This window comes from Chiloscyllium plagiosum, unplaced genomic scaffold, assembly GCF_037043375.1.
Source record: "Chiloscyllium plagiosum isolate Xiang-an unplaced genomic scaffold, Cpla_swu_hap1 HiC_scaffold_6, whole genome shotgun sequence".
Taxonomy (NCBI): Eukaryota; Metazoa; Chordata; class Chondrichthyes; order Orectolobiformes; family Hemiscylliidae; genus Chiloscyllium; species Chiloscyllium plagiosum.
The window spans coordinates 94,511,547-94,535,227 of record NW_028270144.1 but is presented as its reverse complement, the minus strand read 5'-3'; the positions used below and the strand labels follow the sequence as shown (position 1 = coordinate 94,535,227).

The window sequence follows — 23,681 nt, the reverse complement described above, 5'->3', positions numbered from 1 at the left end:
ACCCCCACCTTCATTACTTATCACATTTCCATTTACCTTTCTCCAGCCCCAGGCCCCCCAGCACCCTCCACACCCCCATTTATCTCTCAGCCCCCTAGGCCCACAATCCTCATTCCTGATGAAGGGCTTATGCTTGAAATGTCGATTCTCTTGCTCCTCAGACGCTGCCTGACCAGCTGTGCTTTTTTAGCACCACACTCTTCAACTCTTTTTAATATGTTAAACAAAACTCTATGTGCTCTAACCAAGGTTTAATACAGGTTTTGCATAAATGTCCTTTCTTTTTAAACTCTATCCTTTTAAACAGAAAAACTGGTGCTTAGTTTCTTTTTTGAATCATTTTGCTAACTTTGGTACAACTTTTAGCAATTACTATAAAACATTGATTTGACGATCCTCTTTTTTTTGTTTTCAAATTGTTCCAGTGTTTCAGTCCTTCTTATGTCTGAAATTTTCTGAAGAACCCAAATCTCCAAAATATTTATGCTCATCTAATTCTGGCTTTCTGAAAATTACCAATTTTAACTGATACAACAGTGATAGTTGTGGCTTCAACCGCCAGTGCCTCAGACACGTGAATTTCTTCCCAAAATCATTTCGCCTCCATGTCTCTTTCCTTCTAAAAGATATTCCTTAAACCTTTGAATAAGGCCAATACCATTAATATTGCCTTTTATGGCTCAGTGTTAAGCTTTGCTTTTTAATTCTTGTGAAGAGCCTTGGAACACTTTATCATGTTAAAAGATTGTATAAGTTTTTGTTGTTAATTTAGTAATAAGTTTTGTGACCTTAAAGTGATACACAACATATGAAAAACAGGCAAGTATATTAGACGATATAGTACACCTGTCCTGATAAAACAGCATGTCATTTGAACTTCTGTGGACGATACCAGTAAGTGACAAGTCCCTGAGCAAGGGGAGGGGGAATAACATCCATAAACAAACATATATGATCAGATATAATCAATAAATTAAAGTGAAAAATAAGTACCTCTTTGACTTTGCGCTTGTTCTGGGTCGATATTCATGGGATTCATCTTCTGTACCATTTTGTCTTTTATACCAATCAAAAAGTGTGCGCAGTACAGAGGGTAGGCAGTACTCTGCAAGTGAACTCATAGAGCTGATCAACTAGGGAAGAAAAGCACAAAGGATGATAGATTACATGCAGTTACACACCTAATTCATTTATAGAAAACAATTATATTTCGGTCCAAGTCTGAGCTATTAGCTTAGCTCAGTGGATCACCATCATCTTTAAGTTACAAAGTTAGCTTTCTCCAAAACAAGGCCTGTCTACTTCCACTTTCATAAAAATCATTTGTGCTAGACCCTGACTCATCAATGCTTTGATCTAGAACCAGGGGACACAATGTTATTTCTAAAGAGTGATGCAATTTAGGACTGATACGGGAGCAAGTTTTTATTCAGAGTAAATCTTTAGAATTCTCTATCAGAGAAAGCTGTGGAAGCTCAATCTTTGAATATGTTTAAAGTAGAAATTGATAGATTTATGATTACCAAAAGCACAAAGGATTGTGGGGGTAATGTGGATAAAGGGCATTGTAGTGTTCGATCATCCATAATCATATTAAATAGCATGTAAGGTCAAAGGGCTGAATGGTCTACTCCTCTTCCTGTGTTCCAATGATTTCACAATGTTTATCAACCTTAATGATTTCTCAAGCAGTCCATATCCAAATGTAGGAGGAGAAAGTGAGGTCTGCAGATGCTGGACATCAGAGCTGGAAATGTGTTGCTGGAAAAGCGCAGCAGGTCAGGCAGCATCCAGGGAACAGGAGAATCGATGTTTCGGGCATAAGCCCTTCTTCAAGAATGCAATTTCCTGAAGAAGGGCTTATGCCCGAAACGTCGATTCTCCTGTTCCCTGGATGCTGCCTGACCTGCTGCGCTTTTCCAGCAACACATTTCCAGCCCATATCCAAATGTAGCAAGACTTGGACCACATTCAAGCTTGGGTTGATAAGTGACAAATAACATTCTTCGCACACAAACGGCAGGCAATGACCATCTTGAAAACAAAAGAGAATTGCATCATCTCCCCATTGTACTCAAAGGTATTACCACAGTTGAGGCCTTTAACTAACATCATCATGGGGTTACATTGACCAGAAACTGAATTAAACCAGCCATATAAATATGGCTATAAGAGCAGCTCAGAGGTTGAGTAACTCTTGTCATGACTCCTCAAATCCTGTATACCAATGCCAAAACACAAGTCAGGAGTGTGATGGAAAACTCTGCTCTTGCCTGGATGAGTACAACTCCAAAGGCATTTAAGAAGACCACCCAGAACAAAGCACCCATCCTAACACCTTCAACATCCACTTACTCCACCAACAACGCACAGTAGTAGCAATGTCTATCATAGCCTAATCATAACTGCTGCTGAAGAACAGGTGTCTGTATTGTCACTGAGCCTATAGTGTGGGCTGATGCCAATTTACACCCTTCCAAGAGCTTTTAGGTTTCAATTAGCCAATATTGACAAGGCCCTAACTGCTGAATTATATTAAGGCATGCAATTCATCAGTACTACAGAAATTGTGATTGAGGTATGATTTGGAATAAACTTCAGGCCTCTGTCATTGGGCATGCTTTCCAAAAATGATGCTGAATTTGCACTGGAAATTATTCAAAAGAATTTCAACCGCCACCCCTCATCTATTCCAGAGCCTTCTTTATCTGAATTAAAGTAATAGATTCCACTTTAAATAGACAAAATTCTTCACCTGAATGGACTAAATGCCCTCCTTTCTAGTTCCATGCATGCCACAATTAAAGCATTTTGTCATAGAAGAGACCAGCACAGTTTCAGCTATCATTACTTAAAATAATTCTTCAAGTCAACGCAGGAAGGGAGGGTTGATCTTATAAAGGTTTCATACTTATAACAGGAAGGGAGGAGAGTCTGGACAGTCTGTGAATTACAGACTTCATTCACACTCAGTGGCAAGATGAATCCTGGCTCTGTGTTGTAGTTGGAACAGATTAAATATAGTGCAAATATGGTCTTATTGCAATGAATGCTCATTTTCTTTCATTATAAATGAACTTCATACAGTTGGTAGATATCAGTTCAATGTACTCATATGCCTGGTTGTCTTAACCTTGGGCTTCAACCACTAAAATTCACTTGTCTGTTTAAATGTTCTATTTTTACTGGCATGCACTTATATAAATAAACTGAATGAAGGTTTTCTGCTTGACAGTTAACCACACATAGATTTTATATTTTTAAATCAACATCTTTACTATTCTGCAAGCTTTATATGGATAACTTTGCTACATGGATTTTGATGCAGATTCAGATTATTTTATATTGCCATTACTTAGAAATTTCTTTGCCACATTTTTTAAACTTAGTGAATAAGCAATTAAATTTGTCATTAACAACAGATTTCAAAAAATTCAAAAAATCTAATGTGGAATTACAAAATTATGTATGGATTTTAAAAGCAAAGCTTTACCAAATAATACTTTTTTCCTTACTTATGAGCTTTAAAATTTGACCTACTCCAGATTAGTATTTGATATACACAGAAAGATGACTATTTGCATCACAAGCCTCACAGCTGTACCAGCTTGTGGACAAAATCTCAGAACCAAACACTGAGATAAAATCAATGAACATTTAACCCATATGTTTCTAACCTAAGCAGCCAACATATATGTTAAAGACTAAAAAAACACTAAAAAACTGTGGATGCTGAAAATCAGAAATAAAAACAGATAGCAGCCAAAGAAGAGCTTATTTATTCCTCTAAATCCCCTAGTAGTAGTGCTCTCCCAGTATTTATCCTCCTCTCTATAAGCTGAGCTGCCCTTGATGACGTGGATGTGGCTCTGACTGCACTGCTTTGAGGGACTATTGCCCTCACCAGTGTCCACAGTGGACAACAGAAATTGTCTCAGGGGTTCCTGCACTACCTGTCTGGTTCTCTTTGACAGTCTGGCAGTCACTCATTCCACAGATGCTGCCAGACCTGCTGAATTTCTTAATCAATTTATTTTCTTGTTCTTTATTTACCTACACAACCCTAAGCTTTGAAGTGACCAGTTCCTTCAATGTACAATCCACATTGTACTTTTGTTTGTCTGCAATGTGATGTAGAAAAGGGAAGAGGCATCCATGAATGGGGGGTGGGGGGGGGGGAGGGGGGTCAGTAAACCCCTCTCCCTCCATCACTGGTCCTCCCCTTCTGGTCCTCTTCCTCCCTCCCTCTGGACCACCTTCCCCCTCTTCCCAGTTGTCCTTCCCACTCTCCATCTCACACCCGTCCTCCTGCCCATTCTCCATTCCTCTTAGGTCTTTCTTCCCAATTCTCCCCATCCTCATTCCCACTCTCCAACCCAACCTCATCCTCACTCCTTTTCTCATACCCACCTTCACTTGTCTTTCTGTCATTGCCACTCTCCCCACCCCTGTCTTCACTAGTCCTTGTCCTCACTCCCTCCCTTCTGCTGAACTCCATTTCAACAGCTGTCTTCTTTTCTGTGTGCACGCAATTCCCTTCAGTAAGATGTCATTGGAATTCTACAAGATGACAAGAGTGTTTCTGGAATTGTGTGCGTGTGTGTTTGTGGATTGGCACACATGCACATTTACAAACGACGCTGGGTGCCAGCAGACACTAACTTATCGGATCACAGCCATTGCATGTGCCTTATTTCATCATCTCCCATTCCCTTCAGCCCAGCACAGAATTTCCTTTCTAAGTTTCTTTGTCACTCTATCTTCCACTTCTCCTTAAAGCCCTTCTCCCTGATTAAACTTTTCATCATCTTTCTTGTGGAACTTGTGTGTACATATCCAGGTCGATAATCAAATTTCTACAAACCACCTTAAAATATTATTCCACATTAAAAGCACAACATCCAATGAATGTAAGTTGTAACTTTTACATGCATTATTGGTAACTAAATGCGAGATATGTTACTATAATGGTTACCTCAAATGTGGTTGCAAAACCTGCACTGTTGTCTGTTGCATTCTTTTTCAATCAATACTCTTCAAATAAAAGCCTTCTAAACTAAAACAAATGCTCAAGCATCATTTATTTTGTTTTTTTACCTGATCAAACTGCAAGTCTTCTCCCCTTTGCAAGGATTTTGTCAATGGCTTTTCCTGGAACAGAAAATGTTACAAAGGTCATTATCAGAGTAACTCTGATAGGTAACATTATTCCTGTGCACCTGTGAACATGTGCAACATGAGCAATGTTTAAAACAATTACCAGTTCCTAAGATTTCTCAGCGAAGTGTTTAAATGATAGATGATGATATTAAAAGGATCAGAGTGATGCTTTTGCAATATATTGAAATGTGCAGCAAAATTGGTTGCTACTGCTATTTTATAATTGCTGGTCTTGTGCTATTATTCAATCATGTTGAAAGTTTGGTGCTTTCTGCCAAACTAGGAGTGGTGGTATATGTATTATAAGACATTGACGCAGTAATTGATTGATATGTTACAGACGATGTGTTTCAAGTGAAATACAGAAGCAGATCTGACATCATCAGAAAGGTATATAACTAACCATAAAATTCAATTGCTCTTCAGAGGTATTCTATGAACTTATTTCCCTAAATTAAACCACCTGACTTCAGACAGTTTTAGGATAATACAACATGCAGGAAGTCTCATGCCAAAATTCTGTCCTAAAATCTACCAACTCAGTGCCAATTCATACTAGATCATACCACTCACCATCCTTTGCACTGTATGCATTTTTTGGACATTTTCTTGAAAGCTTTGACAGCTTCACCAGTCCCAATATTAATCATTGTCAGCAGCAAAATGACAGAGAGGGTTATTAACAGTCCTAGAAGTGGCATTTGCTCAGCACTTATCTGTTCACTGATGCTCGATTCTAGGCTTCAGTTCCTGACCTCATTATAATCTTGGTCAAAATGTAAATAAAATAGCTGATCACAAGACAAAAGAGGAACTGCCCTTGACAATAAGGCACCTTTGACCATAAATGGCTTCAGAGAACCCGAGGAAAACTGGAATCAATTGGAATTGAGCGATAACTCTCAACTAGTTATGGCATGAGACTTCCTCTCAACTAGTTGTGGGCGGCACGGTGGCACAGTGGTTAGCACTGCTGCCTCACAGCGCCATAGACCCGGGTTCAATTCCCGCCTCAGGCGACTGACTATGTGGAGTTTGCACGTTCTCCCCGTATCTGCGTGGGTTTCCTCCGGGTGCTCCAGTTTCCTCCCACAGTCCAAAGATGTGCAGGTCAGGTGAATTGGCCATGCTAAATTGCCCGTAGTGTTAGGTAAGTAACACTACGGGTAAATGTAGGGGTATGGGTGGGTTGCGCTTTGGAGGTGCAGGTGTGGACTTGTTGGGCCGAAGGGCCTGTTTCCACACTGTAAGTAATCTAATCTAATCTAGTTGGAGTCATCCCAAACATAAAGGAAGGCGGTTGTAGCTGTTGAAAGCAAATCATCTCATCCCCATGGCATCTCTGCAGGAGTTCCTCAGGGTAATGGCCTAGGCCTAACCATTCTTAGCTGTTTCATTAATGACCTTCCCTCCATTGTAAGGTCAGAAGTGGGGATGTTTGCTGAGGATTGTTTAAAATTCAGTGCTATTTGTGACTCCTGGATGAGTTAAGTCCTACGTCCATGGAGGAGTTAAATCCTAGACACAGCAAGACAGGTAAGGTCCTAGGGAGTGTTGCTGAACAGAGACCTTGGAGTGCAGGTTCATAGCTCCTTGAAAGTGGAGTCGCAGGTAGATAGGATAGTGAAGAAGGCGTTTGGTATGCTTTCCTTTATTGGTCAGAGTATTGAGTACAGGAGTTGGGAGGTCATGTTGCGGCTGTACAGGACATTGGTTAGGCCACTGTTGGAATATTGCATGTAATTCTGTTCTCCTTCCTATCGGAAAGATGTTGTGAAACTTGAAAGGATTCAGAAAAGATTTACAAGGATGATGTTGCCAGGGTTGGAGGATTTGAGCTATAGGGAGAGGCTGAACAGGCTGGGGTTGTCTTCCCTGGAGTGTCGGAGGCTGAGGGGTGACCTTATAGAGGTTTACAAAATTATGAGGGGCATGGATAGTGTAAATAGGCAAAGTTTTTTCCCTGGGGTCGGGGAGTCCAGAACTAGAGAGCATAGGTTTAGGGTGAGAGGCATGGACAGGTTGGGCCGAAGGGTCTGTTTCCATGCTGTACATCTCTATGACTCTATAACATCCAAGCTTTGGCTGATAAGCGGCAAGCAACATTAATAATATGCAAATGCCAGACAATGAACATCTCCAACAGGAAAGAATTTAATCATCTCCCCTTGACATTCAATTGCCCACACTAAATCCCTCATTATCAACATGCTGGTTGTTACCATTGAACAGAAACAGAACACAGCCAGCTATAAATACTTTTACATGAGTCATTCACAGGCTAGGTGTTACACTTAAGTAACTCTCCGTTTTCCCAGTGCCTATCGATCAGCTACAAGGCACAGATCAGGAGTATACGGAAATACTCTCCATGTGCTTGGATGAGTTAAATCCTACAACACTTAAGAAGTTGGCTACCATCCAACAGAAAACAGTCCACTTGACTGACACCTCATCCACAATCTTTAATATTAATTTCCTTTGCCGTCAATGCACAGTAGAAACCATTCTTACCATCTACAAGATGCACTGCTGGAACTCATTAAAGCTCCTTAAAGAGCACCTTCCAAACCTGGAACCTCCACCATGTGAAAGGATTCGGGCAGTTGATACACGGGAATACCATAATCTGTAAAATTCCCTCAAAGTCATTCACCATCCTGACTTGGAACTACATCACTACTTTTTTTACTGTCACTGGGTTTACCAACAGAAAATTAGCTTCATGGAGATGTCTGAATGCAAGTGCTTCAGAAAACTGCTTATTCAGAAAGATAGCAGCAAACATATGGGAATGTTGGAGTAGAACTTGAAGCTGTGGTGGCTGTCCATTGTCTGCGTCAGCAAAGATTGTGAAATAGCTTAATTTTTATGCCTCAGTTTTGTTCGAGGGACTGACTGAAGAAATTTGCAGCACCTCCCAGTCAACAGTTATTTGCTGCATCTAGAAGATAATGAATGCCATACAACAAAGACTATGACAATGCATCAAGTACTACAATGCTCTGACCAATAAAACCCTCCTTCGATTTGCTGGAGCTTTCTCCTGTCCACTACCTACTCTTGGCTCGCTCCCCAACCGAACAGATTTTCATTTGATGCAAATGGAAAGATTCCCAGGAAGTCCCACTAAATACACATGTAGTTCCCACTTGACCCCAGCACTAAGATTGAGACTTTCTCTCAACTGGCAAAATTCAGTCCTATGTCTTGAATCTGGTGACGCTTTATTTTGACATTCAGACTTTTGCCCTGAAAACATAATAGAGTCAACTTTGTGCAATACTGTAAAATAGGAGATAGTGTATCAGTAACCTCTTTTACACTCTCCCAATTATTATTTTGATTGTGGTCAATGGAAATAAAAATCAAAGCAAATGTTGAATAGACTGTCAATTTATCACCAGTCTTCGACTGTCACATAAGTCAAAGCTCTCCCAATAAATCTATACTAATCCTTTAAACGCACCATGTTTTATTGGCAGAAAATAGTAGGATTGTACCATCAATTTGTGATTACAGTAAACAAAATTACATAAATCCACTTGAGGCTAGCACACACATTCCTTCTCTTGCTGTTTAAGTAAGACATTAACATTTCTAAACCCAGCAGCTTAAATCGAGAAAAATGTAGGAAACTGTCTAAATGGTTGTGTTCTGCATCCCTAGCAATCTACGGACAAGTATCCTTATTTTTTGGACTAATCGAGTGTGAGCAGAGTATTTGGGGTCAGATTGATGTGCATCCATTCAAAATCCAGTCCTTAAAATCATGTTCCTTTGTGGGCTAATGAGAATCATACAAATTAGCTAAAACTGAGACATTTGAAATCAACAAAAACAATCCAGTGTTTTCAATATTGTCTGTGATTGCCATTTTCTAGGTTTCCTTGGTGGAATTCTCCCAGACTCTGAACATGTCAGCAATGGCAAGTCAGTTGGGAAAATATTGTGAGATTTAGAAAACATGATTCTTGCTGTCAAGAACAGAAGTCCAATTTTCCATCCAAGTTTTGAATGGTGAGATAAGCCACTAAGTGGGTGGCAAGGGACTCGTTTGCATACATTAACATCTCATTACTACTTATTGTTACCTTATTTAAAAGCCACATGATATCCTCTCATGGAAGAGGGGGAAACTAGATGGTGACAATTCCCCAGCACAGAAGTATGAGCAGGTACCTGACAGCTCCAACTTGCTGCTTATTCCTCCAGGCCTTCATTTTGGTTAGCATTCCTCAGAATTCAGGGCGCATAGCTTCAGTAGCTATAATCTGCAACCTCTATCCATCATTTGAACACGTCGAAGGTAGATTCTTTACACAGGGAGTGGTGGGTAAGTGGAATGCACTGCCAGCAGTGGTAGTAGAGTCAGATACATTAGGGACATTTAAGCAAATCTTGGATAGGCACATGGGTGACAGTACAATGAAGGGTGTGTAGGTTAGTTTAATCTTAGAGTAGGATAAAAGGTCGGCACAACATTGAGGGCCAAAGTGTCTGTACTGTGCTGTACTGTTCTGCTGTATTGTTCTATGTTCCAATCGTTAAAGCTCCCAATTTAACAATAAAAGATGTTAGGCTATGCTGGGCTTTAGGGAAAGAGTAGCACTCCCTTGGATAGGGTTCTAACATGGTACAATGTGAAGTAAATCTGTGCAGCTCAATTCTTTTAGGTGCAGTTACAATGACTATCGCTCAGCCAGAATGTAATGAAAAGTAGCCTGTGCTGCTCATTTCATTAAGTATGCATGCCCATACGCAGCCACACTATCCTGTGGAATCTTCCCAATTTCCACCACTGGCACCAGATTTGAAGCCCACTTGTGCACCAGTAAAATCACTGCCAGCCACGAATAGCCCTTTATATTAAATGGAATGAGAACAGCTTTTGAAGACACACAGATAGTATGTGTGACACTTCATCGGATATATATGCTCACATTCAGAAATGTATTGCTACTTTACACCACAATCTGACTGATTGACCCTCTCTCCACTGTTTGAATACATTCCAATATGTGTTTTTCCCACATTTAACAATAACAAGATGTTAGCTAGGCTTTATGAAAAGGGTACCACCCCCTCAGACAGGGTGCTGATATGGTATGATGTAAAGGTCAGGTAATCTGTGCAGCTCAATTCTTGTAGATGCAGTTACTATGACTGTCAATCAGAACACAGAACTGTGTGAGATAACATGCTACAGCTCACAGAGAGAAACACTTCAAGTTTTGGTAAGTTCAACTCGTTGTTTACATGAATAGCTACATAATAGTCTAACCTTGGGAAGGACTGTATTTTAGGAATTTATACTATTAATGCTTGATTGTTAAATAATCTATATCAAAAGTAGCTTGTTGGATAATAAAAAAAACTCAGTAAGAACAACCACGCGGAAATGAAGATTAACCATAACCTCATATTTGTGAAACCAAGGGAAGTCTAGTATTAATGTTCAAACACAGAACATGATTTTGTTTTAGAACTGTACACACAAATACCAACGATCACATCCTTCTGACATTACATCCAAATGTTTCCAAAATAACACAGCTGTCTTCGAACCGCAAGTGCAACTTTTGATTCACACAAATTACCACATGCAAAAGTGTTTGAATAAACCACTTCAAGGAATGATTGCGCCGCAACCCTTTTATAGTGAAATTGTAAATTAATAAACATTTATTGGTCAAGGAATGAACCAAGAAGTAACAATTTGCAATCAGACTGAAGATTAACAACTAGACAATCAAGCAGTTAATAATCATTCTGTGCAACTGTAATTGGCATTTATACTCAAATATATTGACTACTCCTCAAAACCATCAAACTCGCATGCTTGACTTTTTGTGGTCCATTGACAGAGAGGATACAGATTTTCTTCATAAATATTCTCAAAACTTAGACAAGCTGGCAATTTGGTTCCATTTTAAACTGCAGAAGTTGCAGAAAAACAAATAATGATTAGTATTTCACACCTATATTCATTTTATGTTAAATAATTTGATGCATTTTTGGGAAGTTGCATGTTTATCAAAAAAATTTCATTTGTTGATATTAACAAAGGACAATTGTACTTCAGATTTCCCAATAATGTTCAAATCACGAGAGATCACAATGCAGAGCCATAAAAAAATTCTATGTCGATGTGACACTGGTCTTCAGTAGTACCAGACAGATTCCTGGGAGAGTGGGACTGACATATGAGGAGAGATTAAGTTTACTAGGATTGTATTTGCTTGTGTTCAGAAGAATGAGGGGAGAGAGGATCTCATAGAAACCTATAAAGTTCTAACAGGACTAGACAGGATAGATGCAGGAACAATGTTCTCGATGGCAGCGGAGTCAGAACTGGGGTCACAGTCTAAGGACACAAGATGAGGAGGAATTCCTTTACCTGGAGAGTAATGAGACTGTGGAATTCGCTACCACAGAGCAGTTGCAGCCAAAGCATTCTATGATTTCAAGGAGGAGTTGGGTAGAGCACTTGTGGTTAAAGGGATCAAAGGATAAGGGGGAAAAGCAGAAACAGTTGAATGATCAGCCATGATCGTAATGAATGACAGAACAGACTCAAAAGGGCCAAATAGCCTATTGCTGCTCTTATTTTCTATGTCTCAACAGATCTAAGCATAAAACTAGCAACAGTTAAATGGTAACTATCATTACAATTTATCCAATTTTCTTTTCCAAATTGGATGCTGATTTCCAAACTCCATTTTAATAATTTACAATGATTACTTTTACTCCCCTGATATTTGATGAGAACAATCTCTCAATGATACTGTATATGAATTTTCCTAAATTTGTATTTCTACTGTGGAACTTCATGTACCAGAAGGTGAATTTGTAAAATTCAAATTGGTATCAATTTATGCTGTTCTAAATTAACTTGTTGTTAAGATAGTGAATGTAACTTGTTGGAGTCATGTTATGCTGGAACTAATTGCATTTTATTAAATATGTCCTATGTAACCATTATATAGAACAGGAAAAAAGGAAAACGTTTGGGGTTGTCATACAACAATGTTTTTAATTTCCAGAACAAAAATTGTTTTAGCTGGTTTAGCAAAACTAAAAACTGTTCAGAGCTGAGTGCTAAATAGTAATAAATTGTAATCCAATTGACATCACAGACATTGCTATTCGTAAGTGCTGTCTACCTCAAAAAAGTAGAAAACTGTACTTATTAAAATTCAACCAATGCCAGAGAAGAGTGTAATAAAGCATTATTATTTGAATCTCAAGTTATTTTCAAGAAATTAGTCTGCACCTTTAGGTGCAGAATCGTAAATTGTGCCCTGGAGTTAGATGATATGCAAATTTTATGCAGCACAGTGCAATCTGATGTCTGCCCACATGATCAATAAAGGGACATAAAAGAGTATGCAGGATAGCAAATGGTTTAGCTAACCTTAAGAGCTAAAAGGCAGTTTGTGCCTCTAAAAGAGAACTGTACTAAGTATCAGAAGATTGTTGAAGATTAAACACATGGAGCACCAGACCAAGATGGGATTTTGGTTAACAGATGTGGTGCTGGAAACACTAATGATGGAGGAAAACAGAAAAAGAGGTCATGATTTGGCAGGGGTCCAGGATACCTGCAAGGCAGGAGAGAATGGAAGCTGGTACAAGGGGGAAATTCCTAGAGTCTGGTTTTTGGAATCTGGTAGCATTGCAAAAGACTATTTTCACTGGAGTTTAGAAGAATGAGGGATGGTCTTACAGAAATCTACAAAATTCTAAAATAATTAGACAGGGTAACTGTAGGAAGGATGTTCCTAATGACAGGGAATTCAAAACCAGGCGCTACATTGACAGGCTGAGTTATTTAGACCTGACATGAAGAGAAATTTCTTCACTAAGAGTGGTGAGCCTGTGGATTACTCTACAAAAAAAGTGGTTGATGTCAAAACAATGAATGTTTTCAGAGAGTTAAATATAGCTCTTAAGGCTAAAGGGGTCAATGGTTATGGGGGGGGGGGAAAGCAGGAACAGGGTACTGAGTTAGATGATCAACATGATCATACTGAATGGTGGAAGAGGCTCCAAAGGCCAAATGGCATACCTGTGCTCTTGTTTTCTATGTTTCTATCTTTCTATGAAGTTTAATTACATCACATATGTGGTGAATATTAGTAAATGGACCTACACATTAAGTGTCACACTGACCAAATCACCAACTTCTCACATTAATTACTACACTGACCCACCAACATTCAGGACTCCCAACAAACATTTGCATATTTTACCCTACTTATTCACACATTCTGATGTTGCCAATCTCATCTCTATTTCTTGCTATTTCTGCATACCACCAGGTAGGTGACTCACCCCCACCTGCTCAAGGAGAGTTAGGAATCAGCAATAAATATTGGCCTTGTAAGCAATGGTTTCATCTTGTGACATAATTTGTAAAAATTCTGCTCTGACAGGCACACCACTCAAAACATTGTGTAAACATCTTATCCTCTGTCTTACAGGACAAGATAACAGGATGGAGGACCGGCAGACTCCTTGTACTGATCGTGGTAGGAGAGATGGAGCTGCAAGCCATGGGGTCTGATGCAACAATGTCCATGGCATCTGACATCACAAGATCATTGAGGATGACAATAAGTTACTGCTTTATGCCAGTGCTCAACTCATTCCTCTCACTCATCCTCAAAAGTAAACTGCGAGAGTATGGCACTCCTTTTCCTCCTCTCCTTCACTTCAGACTTGTCCCTCTGACCTTTTTGCTTTCAGAAACTTAGGAACACTGTCCTGGCAAGGCACAACACTCCCAAGAGGGCAACCTCAACAGTGATGAACAAGTGACATCACTTAATCTACAATAGCAGCCACCCATTCAGATACTAGTGTCACAAAGCTAGTACTTTCTTTTCCTAAAAGCTGTTCTTTGGCTCAAGGATACTCTGACCTTGATTTTTTTCAGAGGGGTAATAAACCAGGCTGGGCTCCGATCAGACTGGTTAGATACAGAGATGGAAAGGACTTTGAGAGGCCTTTTGTTTATATGTAAACAGATGAGACTTCAGGCCAAAGTGGTCATGTTTTAGAAGTGACCTGTAGAATGAAAGGAGAGTGGTCAGCTCTCTAACTGAGTGGTTTAGTTTAGTCCAGAACTGGTTGGGAGTTCAACAGTGAGCTGAGTGGAAACTCTCTCATCTGCCCTTCTAACTTCAACCTGTAAGCATCTGACCCTTTTTTGTACTGTGTTTTAAAGGGGGTTTGCTTATTGGGACTGTTGTGTATATTCAGAACGGCATACTTAAGTCTAGTTTGGATAGACTGAGTTTGTAGGGATTCTTTATTCTGTTCTTCATGTTTCATTGTGTAATTTTGTGAATAAATTTTTTGTCTGTTTTAAACCTGGTAGTCAACCTTGCTAACTTAACCTGTAACCTCAACATACACTTACTGAAACAAATTTCAAAGTTATGGTCTGGGCTGCCTGCTTAAGAACATTTTGAGTGGTCTGGCCTAGTCCATAACATTAGCATAGAATTCACCTAAGAGGCTACTATGGAATCAGAATTAGCAGGTAGTGAGTAACTGGGCATCTGTGGATGGCAGTTGAGTCAGCTGGAAAGAATAGCTTATATGACAGAATACTAGAAGGGAGGTTGCAGATCTGTACTGCTAGAGAGGGCTTACTAAAGAGTTGAATGAGAAAAAGCCAATGAACAAATACACTTAGATGTTTAGTATGTAGCCATGTCTACCAGAAAATCATCTGTCACTGTCACGAAGCATGGAGAAATCAGATTCTGCCATGGCTCTACAACTTGGAATCTATCTTTTTCACGATGGAAGAGGTAGCCAATTCCATGACAGCATAACAGACTTAATGCTGATGGAGTGACTGGAGCTCACCTTCCTATTCAGCACAAGAGGAAAACCATTTAGCATTTCAGTACTGCCACAGAATCTCCTGATAAGGGCTTATTCCCATCAGGCTCTGACTATTGCAATGACCAGATCTCAGTGCTCACAGACAGTGCAGGCTCTGACTGCAGTCCAGCAATCTGTCCTCTAACAATGACTAAAACTGAGCAAGTTCCATCCTCTGGAAGTGGCAATGGCACTGTTGATGCTCTCTCTCAAGATGACAGCATTCCTTCTATCACTAACACACCTTTGTCAGTGCCCAGATTACAGCAGCCCATACCGGAACAGCTCCTCAGTGGTGTTCTGCAAGGCTACCTACAGTCTCTACAAGTGAAAGTGAGTAGTTTTCTACTGATAAGCATTTGGGGGTGTTCATGGCATAGTGACAGACCAATTGCATATTGGGATTCCTGTACCTCTTCTTGTTGCCTGGGGGAGGGGGTGGGGCTGCTGAACCACATGTGCAATCAATATCAGCTCGCATCGTTGGGAATTCTACAATGCTGGAGAAGCCATGGTCCTTTCATGCTACATCCCCCTCCTAATCAAGGAGGTTTCACTGTACACCTCTGCTGTAGGTAGCCTCTGTGAACTTCCATATGTTCAATGAATAGCATACTGAAAAAAAAGGAGATAATTTCCATAAGAATATAATAAATTTGAGAAGCAGGCTGTTAGATCCTTTCAGCCTGCTCCGTCATTCAATAGGATCATGGGAACATTCCTTATGTCCATTTTCCTGCCCTTTTCCTGAAACCCTTAATTTCCACACTGATTAAAACTTTTCTATCTGAGCAGGGGCAATGAGTTCCAAAGACTCTCAACCATCAGAGATGAAATGCCTTCTCACATCAGTTTTAAACTGGTGCCCCTTAATTCTGAGACTATGCCCTCTGGTCTTAGACTCTCCCATGAGGAGAAACGTTCCTTCAGCACTTACCCTGTCAAGGTCCTTAAGAATCCTAAACGTTTCACACTGAGATTATGTCTCACCCTTTTAAAGTCCAATGAGTAGAATCCAAACCTCCTAACTTTTCTTCATGAGACAATCCCTCTTAATCAGGGATCAAGCTGTTGAACCGTCTCCGAGTTGTCTCCAATGAAGTCATATCTTTCCTTAAATAAAGGGATTAAAACTGTTCACAGTATTCCAGATATTGTCTAACCAGCACCTTGTATACCTGCAGTGTGACTTCCCTACTCTGCTTAGAAGAGTATAACTACACAAACACTTAAGGCACAACCACCTGATGGTTATGACAGCAGGGCTGACACTGCCACGATGTGAATTTCCAGGTAACACATGGTGAAATAGTTCAATGGCCATCTTCCTGTTGACTGTGAATTTCCTCAGACATTGTTCCTAGACCAGGCATAGACAGAAATGTTCTTCCCAAAAACCATTAATGGGATTCTTTGTCAAGCTCCCTTCTTCCATCTATGCAGAACTTTCCCTCTCTGCAACCTTAGCTGTATCTCATGGTCACAATGTAGATGTAGAAGTACTACAATCACAATGTGTAAGCCTCTGGTAGTAAAATCTGTACCCTCCTACAGCTACTCTCAAGAAAAACAACACAATGCTGCAAATAATTGTGGAAATAATTGCACAGACGCTGGGATCCCGTCACCAAGTCACCCTTTGTTTATATATGTACAGTACACTGGCTGTGGCCAGCCAGCTGAGAGTCAGTCCTTGAAGTCAGCAAACTATCTGAATCCCTTGTTTATTTTTATTTTTCTTTACACAAGGTGCACGATTCTTTATTCAGTTTCCACCACCAGGAAGAAAGGAAACACCCGAGTGGCCTGTGATAAGCAGTGCCCTTCACATCAAAGGGCAATGCTGTGTGATCAAACAGTGAAAGGGAGGGCAGGGATTAAATCAAAATAGAGTTGGAGGGGTCAATAAATCCCTTGTTTATTTTTTTTTTTTTGCTTATTATTTGGTTTTTTTACCCCCACACTACTGCCTAACTACGGTAGTGCTTATTTTTTCCCCAGCACCCATGGTGTGTGTGTGCAGGTGTGAGACACAAAGTGCACGAACCTTTATTCAATTTCCACCACCAGGAAGATAGAAAAACACCCGAGTGGCCAGTGACAAGCAGTGCCCTTCGCAAAAAAGGGCAATGCTATGTGATCAAACAGTGAAGGGCAGGGATTAAATCAAAATAGAGTTGGAGGGGGAAATAAATCCCTTGTTTATTATTTTTTTTACAATCTCCTGGTTTTTTTTGGGTTTTTTTCTCTCTTTATTTTTACCCCCCCACACTACCGCCTAACCGCGGTAGTGCTTATTTTAACCCCAGCACCCATGGTGTGTGTGTATACGTGTGAGACACACTGAGAGACACAAAGTGCACGAACCTTTATTCAATTTCCACCACCAGGAAGATAGGAAAACACCCGAGTGGCCAGTGACAAGCAGTGCCCTTCACAAAAAAGGGCAATGCTGTGTGATCAAACAGTGAAGGGGAGGGCAGGGATTAAATCAAAATAGAGTTCGAGGGGGAAATAAATCCCTTGTTTATCCTCTTTTTGTTTTTTTTTAAATTAACCCCCACACTACCGCCTAACCTCGGTAGTGCTTATTTTTTCCCCCAGCACCCATGGTGTGTGTGTGCAGGTGTGAGACACCGTGAAAGACACAAAGTGCACGAATCTTTATTCAATTTCCACCACCAGGAAGATAGGAAAACACCCGGGTGGCCAGTGACAAACATCAAAGGGCAATGCTCTGTGATCAAACAGTGAAGGGGAGGGCAGGGATTAAATCAAAATAGAGTTCGAGGGGGAAATAAATCCCTTGTTTATATCTGTTATCCATGGCTCCCTGATTGGATCAGGGTAACAAGCCCAATCAAGGATCTCACAGTCAATAAGATCCTCCTGGTTTCAATCACTACAATTCAATTCTATAATTCATGTGTTTTGCTGGTGTACCATTCAATTGTAGAAGTATGACTTTTGACTCACAGATTAATGTACATCACAATTGTATCAGTGGCCATCAACATTTAAGTGACATCCAAATGTTCAGTGATTAAATAACAAAACTGTGTCACAATTAAACAAAACAAGCAGAACTAACAAAACTATAGTTTGTAACCAGTTATAATAGAATCTCGGTTCTCCTTGTCTCTAATCAGATGAACCTTGAATGTAAGTTCTCCTATTCAGGGGCAAAACCAGAAGTATGTTTTGGCTCTCTGGAATTTAGTTCAATTCTCCTCAGTATTCCAGTCTTCTCCAAGACACAAGATTTATGCGTATGTTTCCATTCGCTTTTGGATAAGAGATGCCAGTGAATTCAGTGTATCCATTGAGTAGCAGGTTGTTTTGGTAAGGTGGGGCTGGAAACAGAGGTGATTGATGCCATAGGGGCAGCGTGGATAGATAATGATGCCAGTTTGGTAAGACACTGAGAAAACATTCCTGGCCCCGTGGTGAAAACCCCTCCAAAAAAAAACTCATTTCCTCAGCCCTGAAGCTCTTCTCCACCCTCTCCTCCCTGACCTATCACCTTCATCTCCTTCCCCACTGACCTATTGTACTCTATGCCACTCTCTCCCACCCCCACCCTCCTCTAGCTTATCTCTCCACGCTTCAGGCTCTCTGCCTTTATTCCTGATGAAGGGCTTTTGCCCGAAACGTCGATTTTGCCTGTCCTCGGATGCTGCCTGAATTGCTGTGCTCTTCCAGCACCACTGATCCAGAATCTGGTTTCCAGCATCTGCAGTCATTGTTTTTACCTCGTTGATTTTAACCCTACTGCGAATCCTCTTGCAAGGATGCCTGCCTTGAAGAAGTTTTCCTCCTCTCTCTACAAGAATCTCAGGGAGTCTCTCTCTCATTGCAACTCCCAGGTCATTTCCTCAGCCCTGAAGCTCTTCTCCACCCTCTCCTCCCTGACCTATCACCTTCATCTCCTTCCCCACTGACCTATTGTACTCTATGCCACTCTCTCCCACCCCCACCCTCCTCTAGCTTATCTCTCCACGCTTCAGGCTCTCTGCCTTTATTCCTGATGAAGGGCTTTTGCCCGAAACGTCGATTTTGCCTGTCCTCGGATGCTGCCTGAATTGCTGTGCTCTTCCAGCACCACTGATCCAGAATCTGGTTTCCAGCATCTGCAGTCATTGTTTTTACCTCGTTGATTTTAACCCTACTGCGAATCCTCTTGCAAGGATGCCTGCCTTGAAGAAGTTTTCCTCCTCTCTCTACAAGAATCTCAGGGAGTCTCTCTCTCATTGCAACTCCCAGGTCATTTCCTCAGCCCTGAAGCTCTTCTCCACCCTCTCCTCCCTGACCTATCACCTTCATCTCCTTCCCCACTGACCTATTGTACTCTATGCCACTCTCTCCCACCCCCACCCTCCTCTAGCTTATCTCTCCACGCTTCAGGCTCTCTGCCTTTATTCCTGATGAAGGGCTTTTGCCCGAAACGTCGATTTTGCCTGTCCTCGGATGCTGCCTGAATTGCTGTGCTCTTCCAGCACCACTGATCCAGAATCTGGTTTCCAGCATCTGCAGTCATTGTTTTTACAACTCAGACTTAGCCAACAAAATGCAAGATTCAGCCCTGAAACGTAAATTAATAATCTGTTTCTCTGTTGGATCCAATTGCCTTCTCTGCAGACTTCTTGGGTCCTATTAAGGAATCCCCATGTTTACAAACTGCTCCCAGCTTCTTTTCATCTCAATTCCAAATGAATAATTTAAATATTTTGTTGAGATAAATGCAGAACTCTGGCTCTACCAGAAGTGCAATGAATGGTCATCCAATGGTTACATTCTTGAATATCAACTTTGACCCTACTGACTAAGTACAAGTTATCTTTTACATGTAATTAAACTAAGCCTGTTTAGATGGTATATGTTAGTATATTAGATATAGTGGTGCAACCCAATTTCCTAAGCAAATGTACTCTTGTATCTCATATTTAACACTTCAATTTCTAAAACTAAAGTAATACTCTAAAACATATGAATTATGAACCAGATAGTCATAAGTGTTAAATGAAAGATAAATAGAAAAACCTGGTTAGGTGCTGATAAACAACTTTAAAGTGAATACAAATCAAACAAGCTTGAGGTAATTACATCTCAAAAGTAGCATTTACCTTAAAAGCTCAGAGTTAATAGTGTGAAAACACTACATAATGGATTAGCCATTTCTAAGATTAATGGCGCTAGAAAGTCTACACTTGCCTTAAAACATTTGAATTATTTATGAATTTCTCAGAAGAAAATGAGTTACAAGCCAGTTGTCAACAAGGTAGTTGTTGACAGATATGGCTGTGAACTCCATTTGAGATACAAATTATTTATATGAATCACAGAATCAAAGGAGAAAGTGAAGACCGCAGATGCTGGAGATCAGAATTGAGGAGTGTGGTGATGGAAAAGCACAACTGGTCAGGCAGCATCCTGATGAAGGACTTATGCCCAAAACATTGATTCTCCTGCTCCTTGGATGCTGCCTGACCAGCTGTGTTTTTCCAGCACCACACTCTTCAACAGAATCAAAGGGTTGTTTTTGAAGATGAAATAGTTGGGTAAAATTAATTTGCATTCCTGTTTGGAAGACTGCCACATTGCCATGGAGATAGGTTGCAGGGAACCGACTTCTGTGTAGAATGTGGATGTGTGCTGGCTCATAAGAGCAAGCAGTTAGCCGTTCAGTTTTAGAAACAGATAGCCAAAAGGTAAGAAAGAAATGTTAGTTAGGCCTGCACCTTAAACAATGAAAACATTAACTTTATTGTTTAATGCATACAAAGCAGATGGAAGCTCATGCTCAGTTTGGTGACGGAATACCTTACAAGAAAGAGACTAGAAGAATTGTTTAGCTTAGAATCAGAGGAAGACATATAGAGTAACCCTCAGAACAAAAAACAAGCAATTTGGAGAATGCAGTGAAGTTTAAATTTGAGCAGAAAGTCCACAGTTGTGAGGTTTTGAAGAAATATTAAAGGATAGCTAAGACAGAGTGTTATGGAAGGATTCCTCCAAGAGTTCACATCTCAGGGAATAGCTAAAATACTAAAAAAAAATTAAATTGAATTCTAAAGGAGTCTGGTATATCTTTGGGTTGGACCTTGAAAAACCAATGAACCTTTAAGAATAAGATAAAGAAAAGCTCGGGTGGAAAACAAAAGTAAATCTGTACTATTAGCATATGTAGTTCTAAACTATAGTACTGAATTAATAGTACTTCTTGTAAGTTTATAACATACAAATTAAAGTATGCTCAATTTAAAAATGTAAAAACTTGTAGAATAGTTCTTTCAGTTAATTATTGGGTATTTTTCTTGAAAGATCAAGAGTCCTTTTCAGAGAAATGTAACAGTACAGCTTCCACAAACTCTGAAGGAGAAATAGGTCAAAAGCATATCCACCAGAAACTGTTATCTAGTCCTTTCAAGAATGTGAGTGCTGAGTCCCCCTTGTAGCCAAACACATGGTGCTGGGTGAGTGACAAGTAAATATGTTTAATTGCCAAAGTTTGAAAATAGCGCAGCAATTCAGTTACTAGGACTGAATGATGTCATGGTAGCTAGGGGTTCACCTATATGCCATTCTTAGTCAGCTGCAGTTCATGTCCAACATGTTATGGAATTACAAAGAAGATGGACCACAGCTTTCTACATTTTAATTACTGTTGATGCACAAGTTAAATGCCAGGAATTTTTGTAAACTGATATCCACTGATGTGGCTAAACATCCTCTCTAACTGTTGTCAAATTTTCAAAAACAATGTAAGACTTCAAGAAAAACTTTCACAGAGGAAATTTGTTTTCTTTGGTTTCTGATCGATTTTATTACTGCCTTCATTAAACTGAAAATTATTCTCCATTCCCCCATTTACCAGTTTTTTTTCTAGTGATTAGTTCCAATATATCTTTAACATAACTTCCCGATATCACCCACTTTATCTCATCCAGATAATCATATATACCCCAATGAATGAGTAAGTAATGCAGCTATGTAGACTAGTAGTCCAGAGGCCCAGACTAATGCTCTGGGGTCACTGGTTCAAATCCTACTGCCGCTGACAGAATTTAAATTCAATTAAAAATATAAATATAATGTCAGTAATGATACCATAAACTACCATAAATTGTCATAAAAGCTCATCTTCTTCACTGCAGTCCTGTAAGGAAAGAAATCAGCTATCCCCACCTGATGTGGTCTACATGGGACACCTGAACATCAGTATTGTATTTAGGGAAGATGGTAGCTTAATGGTAATGTCACAGGACTAGTAATCTACTGGAAGCCCAGGTTAATGTTTAAATGTTTGAATTCCTTTGTGGTAGATATTGAAATCTGAATTTAATAAGAAGATTGCCTAATGGCCACCAAGTAATCATTGTCAACTGTTGTAAAACCCATGTGGTTCACTAATATCCTTAAAAGGAGGAATTCCGTCATCCTACCTGGACTAGCCTCCATGTGCTTCCAGATCTATAGCAATGTGGTTGATTCCTAACTTTTACGGGAACATCAATGTGATGATCTAGTCAGCAGTGCACAAATCCAATTAATGATTTTTGAAAAAAGTATGATTTATTCTCAATTGTCCTCTGAAATGGCTGAGCAAGCCACTCAGTTAGAGGCATTTAGACATGAGCCTTAGCGGTAATGCTGACGACCCATAACAGAATTATGATTTTGTTACAACGTCCACGATATCTATTTTTCTGAACTTTTAAAATTTTATTTCAATCCTTATTTTATAAATTAACCACATCAGTTACTTTGGAAAAGGCAGGTTGAATTCCTCCACCCAGGAAGATTTTTCATGATGAGTCTACTTCATTATAATCCATAATAATGATGGAAATATTAAATTTTCAGAAGGACATGGCTATTATCAAATATTTAGACAGTGATTTTACATGGCAAATACTAATGTAAAAATTGACTCATAATCATTACAAAGGTAAGCTTTATGGGCTGGACAGGAAATGGAAGGAAGTAAAAGACAAGCACAAGGAGCAGTTTTTAAAAACCCACTTATCTTGGTCTTTGGGTTTCACTTTCATTATTCTTCACTCGTCAGCTGATTTGATCTACTAGTACCCTCAGCTGGACTCCTACAAGCCATTTCCTTAAACCTGTCTCCTCTGCCCGCTATACTCTCATTTCTAACAATAAATGCAAGAAGCTCACAAACGTATTTGCCACAAACTATTGAACCTGCTGCTTACATTTTATGGCTTTCCACTAAGCCAAACTTTCCCCTCAGCTCCCTCAGTGTAGACAAAAACTTGTATCTTTCAATCTTTATTTCCTTCATGTTATCTCCAGATGGTCTGTGATACTCAACCTTTTTTCATTTGATTCCATTCCGAGAAGTGAGAAAATAGGCACACCAATTTTCTAGGCCAACATCTCTTTTAAGTCACTGTGATAGTCAATTAAATTTTAATACAATTTAACTGGGTCATAACTATTGTACAGAGTTGCTCACTCTGGTATGGGAAACAACTGTGATTCTTGTGAAACAATCTAAGAAGACTAATTAACCACATTTTGAAATCAGATGAAGCAGAGATTGATGGATGAATTATAACTGCTATGCTTTAAAATTATGTTTAAAGTAGCCTTGTGCT

The 23,681-nt window shown here is 39.8% G+C and overlaps 1 protein-coding gene across 7 annotated transcripts in view; it reads right to left on the bottom strand.

Annotated features, from left to right (window-relative positions):
* Window positions 1-23,681, bottom strand: part of LOC122551062 (protein furry homolog) — a 350,939-nt gene that overhangs the window by 248,981 nt on the left and 78,277 nt on the right. For all 7 annotated transcript variants that reach the window (XM_087988218.1, XM_087988219.1, XM_087988222.1 and 4 more), the window contains 2 exons: window positions 5,098-5,151; window positions 994-1,133 (listed from right to left, as the gene is read on the bottom strand). In XM_087988218.1, the coding sequence (XP_087844344.1) occupies window positions 994-1,133; window positions 5,098-5,151 (194 nt within the window). The remainder of the gene's footprint in view (window positions 1-993; window positions 1,134-5,097; window positions 5,152-23,681) is intronic.